The sequence below is a fragment of the Anas acuta genome, chromosome 1, assembly GCF_963932015.1.
Source record: "Anas acuta chromosome 1, bAnaAcu1.1, whole genome shotgun sequence".
NCBI classification, from domain to species: domain Eukaryota; kingdom Metazoa; phylum Chordata; class Aves; order Anseriformes; family Anatidae; genus Anas; species Anas acuta.
In genome coordinates this window covers 129,517,389-129,537,520 of record NC_088979.1, presented here as the reverse complement: position 1 = coordinate 129,537,520, position 20,132 = coordinate 129,517,389, and the positions used below count along the sequence as shown (strand labels likewise).

Genomic DNA, 20,132 nt, shown 5'->3' with positions numbered 1-20,132 from the left:
GATTGATTTGTAGATTGATATCTCTCAGCTGCTTAGCTCAGCTGTTTTCTCAGTCAGCTATACACTGCCTAAGAGGCTCAGACAGCTACAATGAGGGAGTAGATCCCATGTAGTCAATGATCCCTATAGATCATTTCTGAATTACAGAAATGAGTTGTATCACCTCCAGTGTCAATTGCCTCTCCCATTTAATGCCCATCACCTTTAAAAACCAGTGCAAGAACATCAGAGCACCTGAAAATGAAGGTAGACTTGGGTGGAGAGGAGGGATATAAGTAAAATCTCTGTTGGTATAAATACACTAAATTGATGGTGCCTTACAGTACTTCACTGTCTGGCCTGCAGTCAGGTGGAAGACATTTTCTCATTTCACATTCTGCTGTCTGTTCAATACCATCACTTGAAAGAAATAGCCAAACTTCATACTGCCGCTTATCGTCTGTTTTATCATGGCAAGTTCCTACATTTCAAAGTTTCAGGGCCCTGCTATGAAGCTCCTGTAATCCTTGTTCTACCAGAAACCTTTCCTATCTTTTTTTTTTTCTTTTTTTTTTTCTTCTTGTTTTTTTTTTTTTTTTTTCCCAGTGATACTTCATTTCCCTCTGAACAGCTTGTAAACATGGCAAGCAACCTCCCCAAGGCAGCAACTGGCAACAGCAATGACGTGGGGAGGAGCAAAGATTCACTGAATATTCTGCTCATCTGCCATTCTGGCAGCAAAACTCCTGTTTTCCTAATGGAAAATCTGACTTGCTCGATCTGTATCTTTTCATCCACATCCAGCTCATCTTCTGGGCTCTTTTAGACTTTTATCCTGTCAGATGACAAACAGCAAAGGTCACTGAAATTGCTTTCTTATCCAACTGTGCTACTTTGTGGTAAGTTATGCAGAGAGCTGCTCTATTTTATCCTGGAACATACTGAACTCAAACTACAGAGAATGACTAATGGAATTATTAGTAAATATGAGCTTGCTGACAAAAAACACTGGAGACTTCAGGTTCTTGGTTGACAGTGGAGCAAAAAAAGGGAAATAAAATGGCTTTGATTTGCACCAGAGATCTGGCAAAATTCAAGTGATGGTTACAATGCCTCGTCATTTTTTGGGGCTGTCTTTTACTCTCTGCCATCCAAGCTCACATAGTTATTTTGTTAGGTAAGGAAGAGTTGAATGACTCCCAAGAAATGCTAAGCTCCTCTTCTTTCTCAGGAGATAATGTGATGAAAGGCCACGCTGAATGTCTCAAGAAGATGTCTCAGCATACATCAGTATCAGGAACTTAATTATGAATTACCGGTTTAATACTTCATTCATATTGACATAGCTTGTCAAAATATTTTGTGTTAACCACTGGCTCATATCTCTTCAATACACTGCATACGTTTTTGCTCGTCTTGCCACAGTCCTTTCTGCAGCTCTCTGGACTAATAAACTGGGTCCTAAAGCTAGCTTGAAGTGATGGAACAGTCTCAGAGAATGTGTAATTCATTGACAAGATGAGAAAAGAGTTCTTCCAGACACTGGTCATCTAGGGTTTAGACTCTATCCCACTCTGTCCATCTCTCTGCAAAGAGGCAGAGGCACTGTTGTTAAACTCAGCCTGATCACTGCTGGCTAAAATGGGCCAATACCAGTAGAGCTGGAAAAAATATCAGAAGTCTCCTGCAGAGCTGAACCAGATCAAATACATATGTAAATAGTAGTACAGTGTGATCTACTCTGGTTTGGAATTCTACTGTGTGTGGAATGAGTGCAAGTTATACTTGGGGACAACATCAAGCTTGCACTTTGACAAAGTTATGCATGCTAGCTGTAATGCAGTGAAAATAAGCTAATTTGGCTTATATTTCATGTAGAAAAGAAAAGAAAAACATATGCATGGAAAAGTGAAAAAATTCTCACCTGGAATATAATTTTTTGTTTTGGCTGACAAGGCTACATTGTAGAATATCAAGATCAGGTTCTGTCCTGTCATAGTTTTCTTGGAAAGTCTCTCTAGTTGCTTATATACTCTCCCAGCTAGTGAGTACAGCAGTGATGCATCCCTGACTGAGGTATTGGCTAAATACAGAAATGATTCAGAGGCACTTGGATAACACAGCTTGTAGGCTGTAGCACAGGGATTTTGAAGGAGTGATTCCTGTGCCTGCCCTCAAAGGCGAGCTCCCTGCTGTCCAAGTAAGGCACAGTTAATCTAAACATCTTAAAAGTTTAAAAAGCATATCCTAAAACTGTCACCATCTTTAATTCAGGGGAAAACATGTTTATAAACATGCACAAGAGTTTAAAGGTATGGAAAAGCAACATGAAAACAAAAACCACTTCCTTTTTATGAGATAGCTTAATTAAAGTCCACCAAATCAAGTGATTTGACATGCTCCAAGAAAGCTTCATGGGCCTGACCAGAACCCAAGCCTCCCTCTAATCATTGGTTTTACAGACCTGAATGCTCTGATGGTGGTAAGACCTTCAGCTGTTTCAGAGAAGTGACAGAGTAAAGGTAGCTGGGTGCTGTCGTCAAGTTCCTGGAGGTCCCTGGAGCAGAGAAAACAAACAGCAGGAAGCTATTACATCTTTTCCTGTAGAAATGTTACTGCCTAATGGACAACAGCAGTATTTTATGTATTGAACATATTCTTTTCAGGATCATGCAAAATACAATTTCTATAGTGTAGAAAGAAACTGGCACAAAAATCTGCTCAGAGCAGTTAATTTGAAACTTCATAGCATGTTATTTGTGGCTCTTACACCAGTTATAAAATAAAGCTTGTGTATCTGTAAATTTGTCTATTTTAGTGCGTTTCAGCTGGCCTGACAAAGTTGATGTCTTTGCATAAAAACTTTTCTTCATTTTCGGTATCTGTAAGTACAACAGCATGCTCTACACAAAATATGGCAGAGTATAGCAGACCACCTGTTTGTAGCATTAATATTTGCCCACTGGTTGAAATAGAGATATCACTGATAGAGCAATAATATGAATGAGAAATTTTCTTATTTTCAAAAACTGTAAGGAGCAATGACATTTAAGTCTAAAAGTTCCAGTCTTCTGAAACGGGAAATTTTTCCAAGGCACAGAGACAAATACATCTTTCTGTCACACACTGCCATTGGCATACCAGCCAGCTGTACTAGTATAAACAGAACAGAGGCCACAGCATTAGATATTTAAACTCCTTATTAAAATACTACTCTGTTTGCACACTGTATTAGATAGGCCAGCAGAAATAGCTGCTCCATGATGCTGAACATTACAGTATACAGAACTGAATTTGCTGCTTATGTTTTGATGATAAATATGCTCTATTTCAAATTTATGATGGAAAATACACAGAAGTTTTTGAGAGATGTAATGGAAAATGCAATAAAGAATCAAAGTGCTGCAAGAAATACTGTAAATATTTGCATTTCTAAAAATTATTGAAGCTTATATGGCTGGAAAGTATTGCATGCAAATACGTTATAAATACTGGCTCAAGCTATTCCTTCATCATACATTTCCCAAGAATATTTTTTCTACGAATAACTATTATATGTATTCTTTTCTATCATGAAGTGGAAGAACATAACTCAATCCTGTGTGCCTCATGAGTGATTTAAAATAATTTAATTTAAATAAGTTAAAAAAAATAAAGCACTTGCTGATGCATATTTTCCCAGAAAACTGTCAGGAAATAAAATAAATGAGGTAGTTATGGACTTGCAGAATATCAGGGACTGCAAAACCAATGGTACACATGTGTGTGTGCTGACCTACAGGAGTGACCAACCTCTTGTTGGCTTGTGTGCTATGGCTATCAGTTCAGCACGTGGGAAAAACAGGTTTGGAGATGGATGGAGACTTTTCTCACCCTTATAATATCACAGAGAGAAACCACGGTATTTCCTTGGGGTCTAATATATCAGGTTTTGCTTACTCTTGTGTATTTTAAGAATTTTAAATGATGTGCACTGCTGTGTATAGCAGAACAGGGTGACAGAAGATCATAATGAATTTATGAATGAAAAACAGGTCCCTTGGTTCCCTAGCCACCTTGAGATCTGCTGGACTGTCATGCACAGATTCAGTTTGTAAATACAGTGTAGAAATAACAAGGTTTTTGGGTTTTTGCAAAATCTTAGAAAATGTAAGCAATTATTTTAGAATTAAACAGTTTTTATTTTGCCAATTCTGACTTTAAGGAGTTTTCTTATGAAAAAAATTCATTGGAAATTCTGAGGAAAGCTGAAGAAAAGCCGGCTACAGTGAAGATAAATTACTGATACTTTGCTCTGTGCCCCACCTGCTGCATTGATTTAAGGGGAATAACTGGCATAATTCTTTCTCAGGCTACCTAAATAAGAGAATTATCCATGAGATTAACTGTACTGGAGCACTTGATTTAAAAGCACCATTCCTTTTAGATGGATGCTAAAAACCAGAAGTTAATGCTTGCAATGTGCCTACTACAGTGACAGGACCTGAAGTGAAATGTTGCTGATGAGAAGGTTATTTTGGCCTCCATGCATGTTCCACCAGCAGGTACCTTGATGGGCATTTTTAAGTATCAGGGATTGGAATAAAATGAGTCAGACATCTGTCTGATTACAAAAAGAAAAGAAAAAAAAGAAGCATGACTGAGTAAACTTAAGAAAAAACTTAGAATGACTTGCTTAGATGTGTTACTAAATTATATAATTAGTACTAAAAACATAACTCTGAGAAATCATGGCACTTTTCTACTGAAAAAAATGTTCTCTTTAAAACCAGCCAAACCATTCTGAGTATGAGATGTTGCTGTACAGCAGAAATAACTTTCTGTGGATTTTTTCACAATATGAAGAAAAAGTCATGACTGGCATTAATCCAGGAAGTTATTTTCAATTCTCTACTAACCCTCAAAAGATCAAAGAGGAGCTTTGACCAGATGTGAGCTGGCTCAGGTGACTTACCAAAACTCACGCTAATCATTCTCAACAGCTAATAGTGTACAAGACTTCAGCAACAAATGTTACTTCCCAAAATACCTTATTTGTGGTCAGATCAGCTGGAAACATCCTCTAATGCATGGCTCAAACTCATACCTCAGGACTGTATACAGGATGCCATGGTCACTATGGCAATTTTCCCCTTATACTAGTTCAATAATCTCACATTTCAATACAGTCCTATATACCAACTTTTTAAAAGAAATTTTCAGGGCAGATTTTAAATGCATACTTGGAAGCAACTCTGAAGTATTTCTGGATGAAGTAAAATGCTATGCCAAGGGGCACAAGGGCAACAAGGAACCACGGAGTGGCATACGAGATCATCCCGATGGCTGACAGGCAGAGTAATGTGGACCGGGTAAGAGACTCCAGGGTAGGGGGAATGTGCTAAAGCAAACAGAAAAACAGAAAACAGAATATATAAGACAAAATCAACTGAAAGCATGACTATATGCCTTTTCCTTTAGAGGACCCTAGGGAAAGTAGAATGATATTACTGTACACTCATTGATACCCCCCTACACTGGGAGCCTGCATGTTTCTGTGGTTCCACTTCCCTAATGTGCAGAGGTTAAAAAACAGCATAGTAGTTCTTATTCTAGAGGTCAGTGTTCCAAAGATCATGATGAAGTAGGGGCCATTTCCACCTCACTTATATAAGAGGGAAGAAAGAGTTATGTTGTTCTTGATATACTAAATATTTAGAGAAACAGCACTCTCTTTCTCAGAACTTCTTAATTTTTCTTCCAAGTTCCCATCATCCTTATATCCAGGATTATTGCTCATTCAAACCTTTTGATTTACAGACATAATGAAAGTATCCCTTTCTCTCCCTGAATGATCTAAATTCATACGTGCCACAGCCAGGATGGAGCACCTATTTACCTCACATGTACTACCACATAGTAAAAGTTATTATATTCTAAATTCTGTTTTCCTGATTTGAATCCAAAATCTGGTGTTTTGCTAACCCAGATTTTCCAACAGAAGTTACTAATCTGTATATGAAGAAATTAAGAGCTGCCATCTCCTATCACATTTCATCTAATAGTTTAATGCCCTTGTTGCTACAAACGTATGACTAATTTATATTTTGAATTTGTCTATTATCCTTTCCAGACCCTCTTTTTGCTATGCTCTTCTCTAGTGAATATTTTAATGCATCATCTTATTCAGCAGCTAAGTGAAAATTTACAAAGCTAAGATATAATAAAACAGAATATATTGATATGTATACCTGATCGATGATATTGGTATCAGCAGAGAAGCGATTTAGAATTAGTCCCAGTGGAGTCATATCAAAGAACCTGTTGAAAAAATTAAAAGCAAAATGTTATTTGAAATGGAATTCCAGTTTTGGATAAAAATTCCGGTCAGATAAAATATAAGGCTGTGTCCAGCTATTTTCTAAAACTAAGCAATAAATATAAATATCACACCAGCCCATCATGTCTGCATTCTAACTATCCAAATGCTTCTCTTGGCATTTTTCCCACTTAGCTGCTAACTCACCTCTTCCAAAAGCTCCCAAATCATTTTACCTTTTGCTCTTTCTTCTACACTCCCTCCAGGCTTACATTCCATTTTAAGGATCAAATCCTCTCCCTGGCTGCTATGTGACCTCCTGCACAGGTCCAGGCACCAGGACTTCATTGTTTTGTGAAAGAACTGTGATAGCTGTATTCATTATGCAGGAACCCTTCTGGCCACACCATTGCCTACAAGAGACCATGCTTGGCATGTACAGAATCTATCCCCACAGGCATTAGAAGAAGCTTAGTGTTCAAATCATTTGACCCCAGGGCTGGCTCTGGGTACTGTGGAGCCAGAACTACACTTAAAGCCTTCCTTGATATCCAAGCCTTGAAGCTTGCATGCAGCTATCTGACACACCTACCTTTCAGCCAGATAAAAAAAGGGTCAAAATTTGACATGTGCTGACACGGGATTTTTTCCCCCATTGCTTCACTGCTTATTTTGACTTTTTGAAGTCTTGAAGGAAACAGGGCCATTACAAGAGTTTTTCACAGGAGTACATTTCCAGCTAAAAAGAGGGCAGATTTTGACTGTGTAGTTCTCCAGAAGGAACATTATTTCTCCTGTACCTGATTGGTCCAAGGATGATCTTATTGAGGAGATTATGATGTAGGTTCTTGGCTGCTGTAAGACCCATCCACTCCACAGTGAGAGATGTGATGAGGCACAGGACTATTCCTGCTCCAGAGAGGATGCTGAAGACAGCTACATGATAAGTCTAATAAAATGACAAATATATCAGTCCTAGGAGTAAACACACATTTATTTTGTCTACTGTGAAGTTCTCAAGGTACTGCTCTTCAGAACTAGTACCTGGTACAAACAGATGCTATGTCACATTGCAGATACTACATAATTATATTACATTTTAGGTTGTTTTTTGTTTTGTTTTGTTTGTTTTTTTTGGAAAATAAAAGAGCTGTCATGGAACTGAAATTCATGAAGCTAATGTAACTAGAAAATCTGACTGCTCCAAGATTACTCAAGCTACTGACAAGTATCCTTCAAGACACTGAAGAACTACGAAGAACTATAGAACTATAGAACTATGAAGATAGACTAGGTGGGTAAACATGAAAGTAGGCAAATTGTTAGCCAGGGAATTCAGACAAACAGACTAGATTATCTCAATAATTAAGGCACTATAGAGATGTTGGAAACTTCCACATTATTAAGCTCAAGCACCACTAAAATTCTTAGAGCAAATCCTACACTAATCTGCCAGGGCTATAACATTCTTAAGCCTTCTGAAAGTTTGCTAAGTGGATTCTGATAAGATATTTGTATATTAGTTACATTTACAACAATAAACAGATCCTATTTAAGCAGTACACTTGAATATTTGAAGACTTTTTGTTTATTTGTTTGTTTTTCTTTTTTTACTTTTCTTTCCTGACAGGACATAACCGGATAGCCAGTAAATGGGGTCATTGACTTAGGTGTTAAAAAATCCAGCTGGAAAAGTTTGCTATGAGATTCCTCATTTCTCAACCATTTTTCTACCCTTAACATGCTTCTGCTTCAGTTTTACGTTTGAAAAGACTGATAAAATTTGAATTGCCTTGTATTTTTAGCATAATTTTTTCATACATCCTATCTAATGATTAATTTTACTATGTCTATCTATCTTTCCAGTCTAGCTGGCTTTGAAATGAACAGCAAACATTTTCTCTCTTTATTTTTTTAAATTATTTATTTATTTTTTTTTTTCTGTCAGGTTCCAAGGTATGGCCCACCTTTGTGCTCTTAGCATCATCAGCATTCCTGAGTTCATTTTCATTGTCCATGGATGTCCACGTAGCAAGCCAATAATCTATGGCTACTATAACTGAGTGTTTCAACAACTTTGAGAAAATCATCAGAAAGAGCAAGAAAAATCCTCCAGAAGTTAGATATCTCCAGCAGGTTCTCCACGGCATCTTTGTCCTGAGCCTCAAGACAGTTGACATATTATCATCTTCATCTTCTTCCTCTTCTTCCTCTGTGATTCAGACATTTAATCAAGTTAGCTTGGATGCAGTCCTAAGAATCATACCTGGTTTTACTGTATGTGGTTGACTTTTGTTTTGAACCTTACGTTTTAATGGCAAAATACAACTCATCATTTGAAAACAGAAAACACTTCAGACATATTTTCATAAGACTTGTTCTTTGTCCTGTGTTCTTTGAGCAACTCTGTAGTCTGTCAGTCTTTGACTAGTTGAAGTTTCACTAATGTTAAGTCTTCAGTACTGACTGTATTTATAGTAGAGACTAGGCCTTTTCCCAGTGTGTTCAGCTGTTTTTCTTGTCCCGTCAGCAGAGCACTTTGGGTTATGTGCAAGATTACAAAACGTTCTCCCAAGCTTTCCATTCAAAGGCTCTGTCATTTGTTGCACAAGTGAATTTTACTCTCACTTTATTTAGAGGTACTAAAGTTTTGTCTATTTAAAAGAATGTAGATGTTGGATTAGTATTTCTTCTGGGCCTACCATTGACTATTTGATAATTTGCACATCATACTGAAATACAATTGGTGGCAGACTTTTGCTATGGCAAATATATATTTCATATATGCATAAATATTACATTAAAATATTTTTCCACCAAGTAAAAAGAATATATGTCTGATAGCTTTGCATGATACACTTGGGTAAAAAAAAAAGATGACCTGCTCTTACTTGACAACTCTAAACTGACAGTGTATGCAACCTATTTCTGATTTTGAACATTAAAAATGAATTAGTAAGAAACATTTTCTTTAAAGTTAATATTATACACTTTTGAAAATTATATACTATTTTGGGACACAGAGACGTGTACATTCCCAGGCCACATAGGAGTTGTGGATGACCTGGAATGCATTCTCAGGTTATATTTCAGCCCTGAAGATACTGATATATAGCTTATAATCCTAATGATGACTGTTTTTTGTAAGCATTCTGTGGACTATATGGACACATCTTTTTTTTTTGTACCCCCACAAAGAAATAATGGCTTCCAATTTCTGGGATTAGGTTGTTGGCAAGGCTTTCCTGCACAGACCAAAAGGAGGAGCTTGGGAGTGACCCCAATTTAAACTCCTCCAAGAAATTAACTGATAAAATGTAGTGATAACTGCACATAGTAAGAGCTGTTCTGCCCACATCACCAAATAAGTATGAAGACAATGTAGTATTTCCATCTCAAGGACTTTGGTGTCTAGCTCTGCCTACTGTACAATGATTGGGAATCTCCTCAAAATGCAGTAATCAAGGCCCAACAGATCTATGTCCTAAATAGCAATCCACCATGAGTTTTGCCAGATGAAACACAAGGCATTAGTAAAGAGCCTGCAAATAGCTAGTCTGTATTCTGTGATCATTACAGCAAACAGCACCATTGGAATCTCTGTGATTAGTGCTCCCTGTAAGAGGAAGCCTGCACTTCACCTTTTCTCTTCCCTGAAATCACTGAATTGCTTCTCAGGACTGACTAATCCCTTTAGGCCTGGTCTGTCATCCTAGGGATGTTCCTGATGGGTCTTGTTGCCAGCTGCCAGTATCCAGCCTCCCCTCAACGTCTTCATACTTCACTGCTAGCTGTCAGCTTTGTATATTCAAGTGAAATGGCAATGATAGCAATAGAATAAAAAAATGAAATGATAAAACATACCTTCATCTTCATCTTCCAGTTGTGATTTGGATTCTCTGGGGTACATGGCTCTTCTAAGAGTTTTTCTCTCCAGAGTAGTCTGGTCAGCTTCCATATCCTGTGAAAAGAAATCATCATCATTATAAGAATTAATATTTGAGAGCTCAGTTGTCTGCTACTGTGTTGGCACCAACATTAACCTCAAAGAGACTTTATTTGGATCAGTTAGGCCACAGAATGCAAAAACACAGTATTTTAGGATTTTTCTTTCAGAAAATCCTGCTTTGTACACTTTCTTCCTCTTTTTTGCCTTGTATTCTTTCTTTCCCTCTCTTCTAGAATGATAAAAATTTTGAAAATAGCTCTTAAAGAATCCTAAATCCTTATGGCAATAACAGAAACATAAGGCTAAAATAGATTTTAGAAAGTGCCTTAGTAGACCCCTTGCCCCAGGAATGGATCAATTGTGCACATCATTCCAAAAGGGTGTTTGCCTAATGTGTCCTTAAAAACCACCTAGGATGGACTTCTCAGACAATCTCTTCTAGACCTTACATCTCCTACTGTTCATGTGTTATTCCTTAGTGTCTAGTTTAAAAGTTGCTTCATGACATGTTTTGAGTTTTTAAAAATTAACTGAAAAATATTTCCTTGATATCCTTGCCCACATTTACCTTTTCCAATTCTTGATCCTGGCGATTCATCAAAGTTTTCCAGTGTTCATACAGCTCAACATCCTTGTTTTGTATATCCTTTAGTGTCCCTTCCCTAAGCACCATTCCATCCTTCATTGCTATGATCTAGGGGAGAAAGCACCCAATAGGTCTGTCTACTCAGCAATATATGTAGTATAATCACTGACCTGGATCCTACAAGATGTCCTAGAATTGTTGAGATTACATTCATATAAATTTATGTGTTCACTGTATTCAATATTTAAGAAATAATTTCTTAATTTTGTTAGCACAGCTCATAAACTGAAATTTCTGTAAGCCAAACTCATCTGTACTTGTAAAACACATGGACAAGCCATATTAAGTTAGTCATAATTGTAATTAAGTCACAATTCTTTAGTGGCTTTCCATCAAAAATCCTACACAAATAATTTAAAAATAAAATGTTTTCTTCTATTATAAAATCCATGTTATGTAATGTTGTAGCTAGCCACATGATATATAGAATTAATCACTCTATTACAGAAAGCAATAGTGAATTTGTCAAGCATTACAGTGTTAACTTCAAACATATGTTCATCATTAGCAGATCTGCAGCGTAGTAGCTCTTTTCTTACCCAGTCAGCATGTGGTAGATATTGTAACTTATGTGTCACCAGAACAAGAGTCCTCTTGTCTTCTTGGAGAAACTTCAAAATCCCTTCCTGCATTAAATGATCACTTAAGTGAATGTCCAGAGCAGAGAATGGGTCATCCTGCAATCAAATAAAATAAATAAAATAAATAAAATAAATAAAATAAATAAAATAAATAAAAAGAACAGGGTTTAAAAAGTATATATTTTTAATTTAAAGAAGTTTTTTTTTGTTTTTTTTTTGTTTTTTTTTGTTTTTTAATAGAAAGCATCTTCCATGACCAATCATTTCTCTCTAATGACTAAGACCTAGACAGAGGGCTGCTATAAAGCAGTGACCTAGAATCCATTATTCTTCAATTCATAGTAATAGACTCATTTAATTTTTTGTGTCTAGATGTGTGCAGTGCTGGTGCCACACTGACAATATGAAGTAAACATGATCAGGAACACTAAGTCTGAAATTTCACATTCAAAATTGAAAATGTTGGAAACCAGAGTCAAACTTGGGTCTAACTTTGATGTGAAACTGGTAGAGTTAAGATAAAGCAGAGTCAGGAACTACACCGATTTCACCCAAACTAAACTTGCAGCTAGCAATAAGATAACACTCAGCTGTACAAACACTTCTTCTCTAAGAACAGAGCTAAGTCTCCGGTTAATTTTGAAGGGTCTCAGACAGCCCTTTCATGAACAGTAGCCTCCTGAAATTCCTGACATACCCTGAAATTAGTAACCGAGAAGGAAAAGTCTGTCTGAATCCACAGCATTCTACAGGAGACTGCTGAATGCTCAGTCTGTTCATTGCTCAGATCTAATTGCATTATAGTGCTTCTCCTTATCCTGAAGTCTTGCTGATTTCAGCAGGATTATGTTGATACAAGGTACCACTGTGAGTGAGTAAAAGGCAATCTGTTTGCCTCCTTCAGCATTAATCTCTGTAGATCCCACCTTCTTCAGTCTCCCAGTATGTTTTGATACCGCCTCTGGTGGCTTTTTATTTCCTAACACCATAACTTGGATTTGTAGTTGAATACAAGTCCCTATAGTTCTCTGAAGATAATATAAAGTTTTCTGAAGATATATACAAGGAATGACAGTTTTATTACTAACTTTATGTGATCTATATGAAAAAGAAAAATCTTACCAAGAAGACAATGTTGGTGTTCTGATAGAGTGCTCGAGCTACACAGATTCTCTGTCGTTGGCCACCACTTAAATTAATCCCCTAATGAATATAATGGATCAGAAATATGCATCTTTGAATAAACATTATGATAGGTCTTGGGAAATATGATTTTTACAGTTATACAAGGTTCCAATAAAAATCAATTGCTTAGTTAAAATGCTAATCCTGTTGATAAACAAGCATAATCCTTACATTACAGACAAAGAAAAATTATTATTCAGCAACGAATCATGGATAAGTATGAATTATGAAGAGCTTCTCTAAGCACAGTAGGCTTCTTAGATTGAAAAACGCAACCAATGCTAGCATAAAATTCTGCAAGCAAAATATTGGCTATCAAAAATCCCTTTTGAGGTACAGTTGAAGAAGGATTTTTTTTTCAAAACAATTTTTAACATGTCAATACAACAAAAAGCATGGTGCAGCTGTTCAAAAGGAGCACATTACTTTTTATTTATTTTTATATTTTCTTTCATTTTCTTTCCTTTTCAACCATTAAAGTGTCAGCCTTTTTCCAGGCATGTCCATCCTACAGTTAAGGATGGAGGGCCACTCGTTCACATCCCTGAGGTCTTAATAAACCAGAGACCTTCTGATCTGTGCTGTAGCTGTACAGGCCTCAGTCCTGTCTAGATGTCCAAGTATTTATCCAAGGATGTTCAATTAAGCTTTATATGGCCATGTATTCATTATTGGGAAACAGAATTAGATTTTTTAAACTAACTCATTCACACACATTCAGACCAAAATGGAGATGTGCTTGACAAGAGCTTGGGAATAAAGCTCTCCTGACTTAAGATCAGTGCCAAGTAACCCAATTTTCCTGTAGGACAAAATATACAGTATAAATTTCTGTATGCTCACAGCAACATCACTCTGCTATATAAATATACTGTAAAAGGGCCATTTCACCCATCACTTTAAACACTATTTATCCTTTTACTGACTACTACATTTCGAATTTTATCCCATAGTGAACAACAAACTCACTGAAATAATTCCAGTATGAATCTTTCCCAATTTTCTACGGAAATTTGCACAAAACTAATCCCTTGAGAATCTCTGTTTTTCATTGTGTATCATAACATCCAGTGTAGTAATTCTATGGCATACAAAGAAACAATATATGTGTAGGGGCAAATTTTGATCTCTGAAACAAAATACATTATTTAGATTTGTATCTGTCTTGTGCTCTCCAGATTAGAGATCACATAACAATATTGTTTAATGTCATAGCATTTATTCATTGTCATGACTGCCTAGAATGCTGCAGCAGCTAATGCAAAATAACTTCAGTAAACCCTAGTGAATTATAATTATTTATCAGGCTGGCAACCCAAATCAGATTAGATGAGTGACATCAGAAAGTCCCTTCTTAATACATAGACTAAGCAAACACGAAAGCCTTGAGGTTATTTACCCTTTCTCCAATTTCTGTCTGATCACCAAATGGTAGTAAGTCAATGTCAGGCTGCAGAGAGCATGCATCCGTAACAGCTTTGTATCTGTAAAACCAATACGGTCATTGCAATTGTTTAACCAGCCACATGCTTTATTAACAAAAAAACAAAAACAAAACAAAACAAAAAACCCTATATCTCAAATTCACAGCTAAGTTATTATGGCCCTGTGATGTTTTGCAAATGATAATTGCAAAAATAAGTAAGGCAAATGTTGTAAAAAATCACATATTTATCAGAAATTTTCATTGGCAAGACTATTTTTTGAAGATTCTGTTACTTAAATTGCTGGATACATTCGTCTCTGTCACTGAGCAGTTTTGTTGGACTCTGGAGTATTTGAAGGCATTTTTCAATGAGTTACTCTTCTTCCCCTTTTAGGTGCCTCTTCAGTTACTTCAGTGTGATATTTCAGGGCAAAGGATCCTTACAGTGCTTCTGATCTTGCGTCAGGAAACCTCTTGAAAAACTTGATATGTGTTATGAGATTTCTAGGTCTTTGGGGTATCTCTGATGATCTGCTAATAAGCAGCTGGGACCAGAAAATCTGAATGGTGTTAATTCAGTTTTGCCCCTTTGATATGAATGAATTTAAGATGATGTACTAGCTGAAGAACCCGGTCCCTGAAAATGTAGGTGCTTATCTGAATTTTGAGATATTTGTTAACTTTTGTTAAGTGGGAATGGAATCATACATCTTATCAAAGTACACACTAAGAGGAATGGGTTGTATTTTTTATAATTTAAAATAAAATGAGTATGACCTTTGAAACAACAGCAATTTATTTTACTTAAGTCATTTTTTCCACTGTATTTGTTAGCTGGCCTTTTTGGAAAGATGTTATAAGCAAGTGCTGGATAGGCAGAACAGAAACTATGCAGTTCAGCTTTCACACTCCCTTCTCCTGTATTTCTATAGGACGAATTAAGGTTATTTCCTTGAGGTACCCCATCTGCATATGTGCATTGTTTTTGTAAAGTGGGTGCTCCAGCAACTATATCACAGCAGGATTAGGACATAAACTCAGTGGAAACATGCCTACTATCTTTGTTTCCATAGTCCTCTGGCAACCTTAAGCTCCACTAAACAAAACAAAAATATGGCACTAGCATCCAAAGATGGGATTCATCTCACCTGACTTTAGCTGCTTGAAAAATACATATAAGGCTTCCATTGTATTCCATGGAGAATCGCTGCTGCTGTGTGATTCCTCACATAAATTTTAGACATGCACTCAGGGTAGAGAGAGAGCCTCGAAAGGCTAATTTAAAGCAAAAGCCTTTTAAAACGGCTAAAGTCAGGTTAGCTAAATCCACACTAGGGTTCATGTGCATTGATATTTTTCAGAATCTGAAAGCTTCTGCCAGAAGGAGAAGACAAAACCCCTTAAGGGAAGCAGTCAGGTTTTATTATTATTATTATTAATGCAGGGAGTGTCAGAGCCTGCTGCTGCCGTTGGCGGGAGGCAGAGACGCTGCGTGCGTGAGATGTGAGCAAGTGGATGACCTGATCCGCATGGTGGCGGAGCTCAAGGAGGAGGTGGAGAGGCTGAGGGCCATCAGGGAATGTGAGCGGGAGATAGACTTCTGGAGCAACTCCCTGCAGGGCCTCAAGGAGAGGTACCGGGGTGAGACCCCCCAAACGGGGGTGGACCCCCTGCCCTGTCGCCGTCGGACAGAGGGAGGGGATCTGGGAGTTGAGGAGGAGTGGAGACAGGTCCCTGCGCGACATGGCAGGCGATGCCCTCCCCTTCCGGCCCCACCTTCCCAGGTGCCCTTACAAAACAGGTTTGAGGCCCTGGAGATTGAGAGACCAGCGACTGAGGAAGAGATGGAAAGTGTTCCCAGGAGGATGCCTAGGGCGAGGAGGTCGACTCCACGCCTCAGGACTGCCTCCACCAAGAAAGAAAGAAGGGTGATTGTCGTGGGAGACTCTATCCTTAGGGGGACAGAGGGCCCTATTTGTCGGCCTGACCCTACCCGTAGGGAAGTCTGCTGCCTCCCTGGGGCCAGGGTCAGGGATGTTGCCAGGAAGCTCCCCAACCTGGTACGCCCCTCTGATTATTATCCTCTCCTGATAGTCCAGGCGGGCAGTGACGACATTGATGACAGAAGCCTGAAGGCTATCAAAAGAGACTTTAGGGGGCTGGGACGGTTAGTGGACGGAGCAGGAGTGCAGGTAGTATTTTCGTCCATCCCTACGTTGACAGGGAGGGGTACGGAGAGGACAAGGAAAGCCCACCTGTTAAACACGTGGCTCCAGGGCTGATGCCTACGCAGAAATCTTGGGTTTTTCGACCATGGGGCAGTTTACTCAGCACCTGGTCTGATGGCAGTAGACGAGTCCCTATCCTTTAGGGGAAAAAGGATCCTGGGCCAGGAGCTGGCGGGGCTCATTGATAGGGCTTTAAACTAGGTAAGAAGGGGGATGGGGCTGAAGCAAGGACTGTTGGGGCTGTGCCAGGGGGAACAATGGCAAGGCCGGAGGATAAGGTAAAGTCCCAGCTGAAGTGCATCTACACCAATGCACGCAGCATGGGTAACAAACAGGAGGAGCTGGAAGCCATCGTGCAGCGGGCAGGCTACGACTTGGTTGCCATCACGGAAACGTGGTGGGACCAGTCTCATGACTGGAGTGCTGCGATGCCTGGCTATAGGCTCTTCAGAAGGGACAGGCAGCACAGAAGGGGTGGCGGTGTGGCTCTCTATATTAGAGAATCTTTCGATGTTGTGGAACTCGAGGCTGGGAATGACAAGATCGAGTCCCTTTGGGTTAGGATCGGCAGGGACAACAAGGCTAGTGTCCTGGTCGGGGTCTGCTATAGACCGCCGAACCAGGATGAGGAGACGGATGAGGAGTTCTACAGGCAGCTGACAGAAGTTGCAAAATCGTCAGTGCTTGTACTCGTGGGGGACTTCAACTTCCCTGACATATCCTGGAAGCACAACACAGCCCAGAGGAAGCAGTCTAGGAGGTTTCTGGAGAAAGTGGAAGATAGCTTCCTGACGCAGCTGATTAGTGAACCTACCAGGGGTGGTGCCCCACTAGACCTTCTCTTCACAAACAGAGAAGGACTGGTGGAGGATGTGATTGTCGGGAACAGTCTTGGGCAGAGTGACCATGAAATGGTGGAGTTCACTATTCTTGGCGGGGCCAGGAAGGGAACCAGTAAAACCACTGTATTGGACTTTCGGAGGGTTGACTTTGGGCTGCTCAGGACACTAGTTGGTGGAGTCCCATGGGAGGCGGTTCTGAAGGGCAGAGGGGTCCAGAAAGGCTGGGCGCTCTTTAAGAGGCAAATCCTAATGGCGCAGGAGCGGTCTATTCCCATGCGCCCAAAGATGAGCCAGCGGGGAAGAAGACCAGCCTGGCTCAACAGAGAATTGTGGCTTGAGCTTAGGAGAAAAAAGAGGGTTTATAATCTTTGGAAAATTGGGCAGGCCACTAAGGAGGACTATAAGGATGTAGCGAGGCTGTGCAGGGACAAGATTAGGAAGGCCAAAGCTCATCTGGAGCTCAATCTGGCTACTGCTGTTAAAGATAACAAAAAACGCTTTTATAAATACATCAGCACAAAAAGGAGGACTAGGGAGAATCTCCATCCTTTACTGGATGCAGGGGGAAACTTAGTTACAAGAGATGAGGAAAAGGCGGAGGTGCTTAATGCCTTCTTTGCCTCAGTCTTTAGCGGCAAAACCGGTTGCTCTCTGGATACCCAGTACCCAGAACTGGTGGAAGGGGACGGGGAGCAGGATGTGGCCCTCAACATCCACGAAGAACTGGTTGGTGACCTGCTATGGCACTTGGATGTCCACAAATCAATGGGGCCGGATGGGATCCACCCAAGGGTACTGAGAGAACTGGCAGAGGAGCTGGCCAAGCCCCTATCCATCATTTATCAGCAGTCCTGGCTATCGGGGGAGGTCCCAGCTGACTGGCGACTAGCAAATGTGACGCCCATCTACAAGAAGGGCCGGAGGGCAGACCCGGGGAACTACAGGCCGGTCAGTTTGACCTCAGTACCAGGGAAGCTCATGGAGCAGATCCTCTTGGGAGTCATCATGCGGCACTTGAAGGGCAAGCAGGCGATCAGGCCCAGCCAGCATGGGTTTATGGAAGGCAGGTTCTGCTTGACGAACCTGATCTCCTTCTACGACAAAGTGACGCGCTGGGTGGATGAGGGAAAGGCTGTGGATGTGGTCTACCTTGACTTCAGCAAGGCTTTTGACACTGTCTCCCACAGCATTCTCCTCAAGAAACTGGCTGCTCTTGGCTTGGACTGGCGCATGCTTCGTTGGGTTAGAAACTGGCTGGATAGCCGGGCCCAAAGAGTTGTGGTAAATGGAGTCAAGTCCAGTTGGAGGCCAGTCACTAGTGGCGTCCCCCAGGGCTCGGTGCTGGGGCCGGTCCTCTTTAACATCTTCATCAATGATCTGGATGACGGCATTGAGTGCACCCTCAGTAAGTTTGCAGATGACACCAAGTTAGGTGCGTGTGTCGATCTGCTCGAGGGTAGGAAGGCTCTGCAGGAGGATCTGGATAGGCTGCACCGATGGGCTGAGGTCAACTGTATGAAGTTCAACAAGGCCAAGTGCCGGGTCCTGCACCTGGGGCGCAATAACCCCAAGCAGAACTACAGGCTGGGAGAGGAATGGTTGGAGAGCTGCCAGGCAGAGAAGGACCTGGGAGTGATGGTGGACAGTCGGCTGAATATGAGCCAGCAGTGTGCTCAGGTGGCCAAGAAGGCCAACGGCATCCTGGCTTGTATCAGAAACAGTGTGACCAGCAGGGCTAGGGAGGTGATCGTCCCCCTGTACTCGGCTCTGGTGAGGCCGCACCTCGAGTACTGTGTTCAGTTTTGGGCCCCTCGCTACAAGAAGGACATCGAGGTGCTTGAGCGGGTCCAGAGAAGGGCGACGAAGCTGGTGAGGGGCCTGGAGAGCAAGTCCTACGAGGAGCGGCTGAAGGAGCTGGGCTTGTTCAGCCTGGAGAAGAGGAGGCTCAGGGGTGACCTTATTGTTCTGTATAAGTACATTAAAGGAGGCTGTAGAGAGGTGGGGGTTGGCCTGTTCTCCCATGTGCCTGGTGACAGGACGAGGGGGAATGGGCTAAAGTTACGCCAGGGGAGTTTTAGGTTAGATGTTAGGAAGAATTTCTTTACTGAAAGGGTTGTTAGGCACTGGAATGGGCTGCCCAGGGAGGTGGTAGAGTCACCATCCCTGGAAGTCTTCAAAAGACGTTTAGATGTAGAGCTTAGGGATATGGTTTAGTGGGGACTGTTAGTGTTAGGTTAGAGGTTGGACTCGATGATCTTGAGGTCTCTTCCAACCTAGAAATTCTGTAATTCTGTAATTATTATTATTATTATTATTATTATTATTATTAAATTTTTATTTTTTTGCAAGTGGTTTCATATTTACCTTTGTTTATTAAATGGGCTCCCAAATATAATGTTCTCCTCCACTGTTGCATTCAACAGCCATGGTTTCTGAGCTGCATAAGCCACTGAATATCTGTTTCTACTGTAGATGAATAAAGAACATTAGTAAAAAGCAACACATCCACATTATGAAATGTCTGAGAATCAGGGGAAACAATGTTCATTCATAAAAAAATACAGAGAAACACATAGGCAGAGCAATTGTTACTGAAGTGAAGGGAAGAACTTTAAATGAGATGCTTTTGTTAGAACAGCACGCACTCTCTCCCCTGGTGGCACGATCTATATTCTAGGTTGTACTCTATTCTGCTATAAATGACTGGTACCTACCTCAATTTAGTAACTGTAATTTCAATCCAAAAGTAGATTATAAATATTCAGAATGATGAAATTATGACAAAAATGATTTTTTTTTTCTCCAACATTAAAACAGGTAGTAAAAAGGCACTGCTCAAATGTCATCACTATACTTGTCTTGCTGCTTTCTGAAGCCTTAAATTATTTTACCAGCCTGTGCACATGAAATATCTTTTTCTCAGGCAAAGTTTTTTCTTCTTTAAGCCTATTAGATGTTCAGTGAACAGACATGATATGGGAGGAGAGGACAATTCAAT

The 20,132-nt window shown here is 40.0% G+C and overlaps 1 protein-coding gene across 18 annotated transcripts in view; it reads right to left on the bottom strand.

Moving 5' to 3' along the window:
* Positions 1-20,132, bottom strand: part of ABCC9 (ATP binding cassette subfamily C member 9) — an 80,037-nt gene that overhangs the window by 17,964 nt on the left and 41,941 nt on the right. For 15 of the 18 annotated variants that reach the window (XM_068655261.1, XM_068655196.1, XM_068655300.1 and 12 more), the window contains 11 exons: positions 19,499-19,600; positions 14,038-14,122; positions 12,576-12,656; positions 11,412-11,549; positions 10,795-10,920; positions 10,142-10,238; positions 8,245-8,489; positions 7,078-7,226; positions 6,210-6,279; positions 5,202-5,359; positions 2,444-2,536 (listed from right to left, as the gene is read on the bottom strand). In XM_068655261.1, the coding sequence (XP_068511362.1) occupies positions 2,444-2,536; positions 5,202-5,359; positions 6,210-6,279; positions 7,078-7,226; positions 8,245-8,489; positions 10,142-10,238; positions 10,795-10,920; positions 11,412-11,549; positions 12,576-12,656; positions 14,038-14,122; positions 19,499-19,600 (1,344 nt within the window). The remainder of the gene's footprint in view (positions 1-2,443; positions 2,537-5,201; positions 5,360-6,209; positions 6,280-7,077; positions 7,227-8,244; positions 8,490-10,141; positions 10,239-10,794; positions 10,921-11,411; positions 11,550-12,575; positions 12,657-14,037; positions 14,123-19,498; positions 19,601-20,132) is intronic. The other 3 variants (XM_068655234.1, XM_068655242.1, XM_068655254.1) reach the window with 1 other exon arrangement.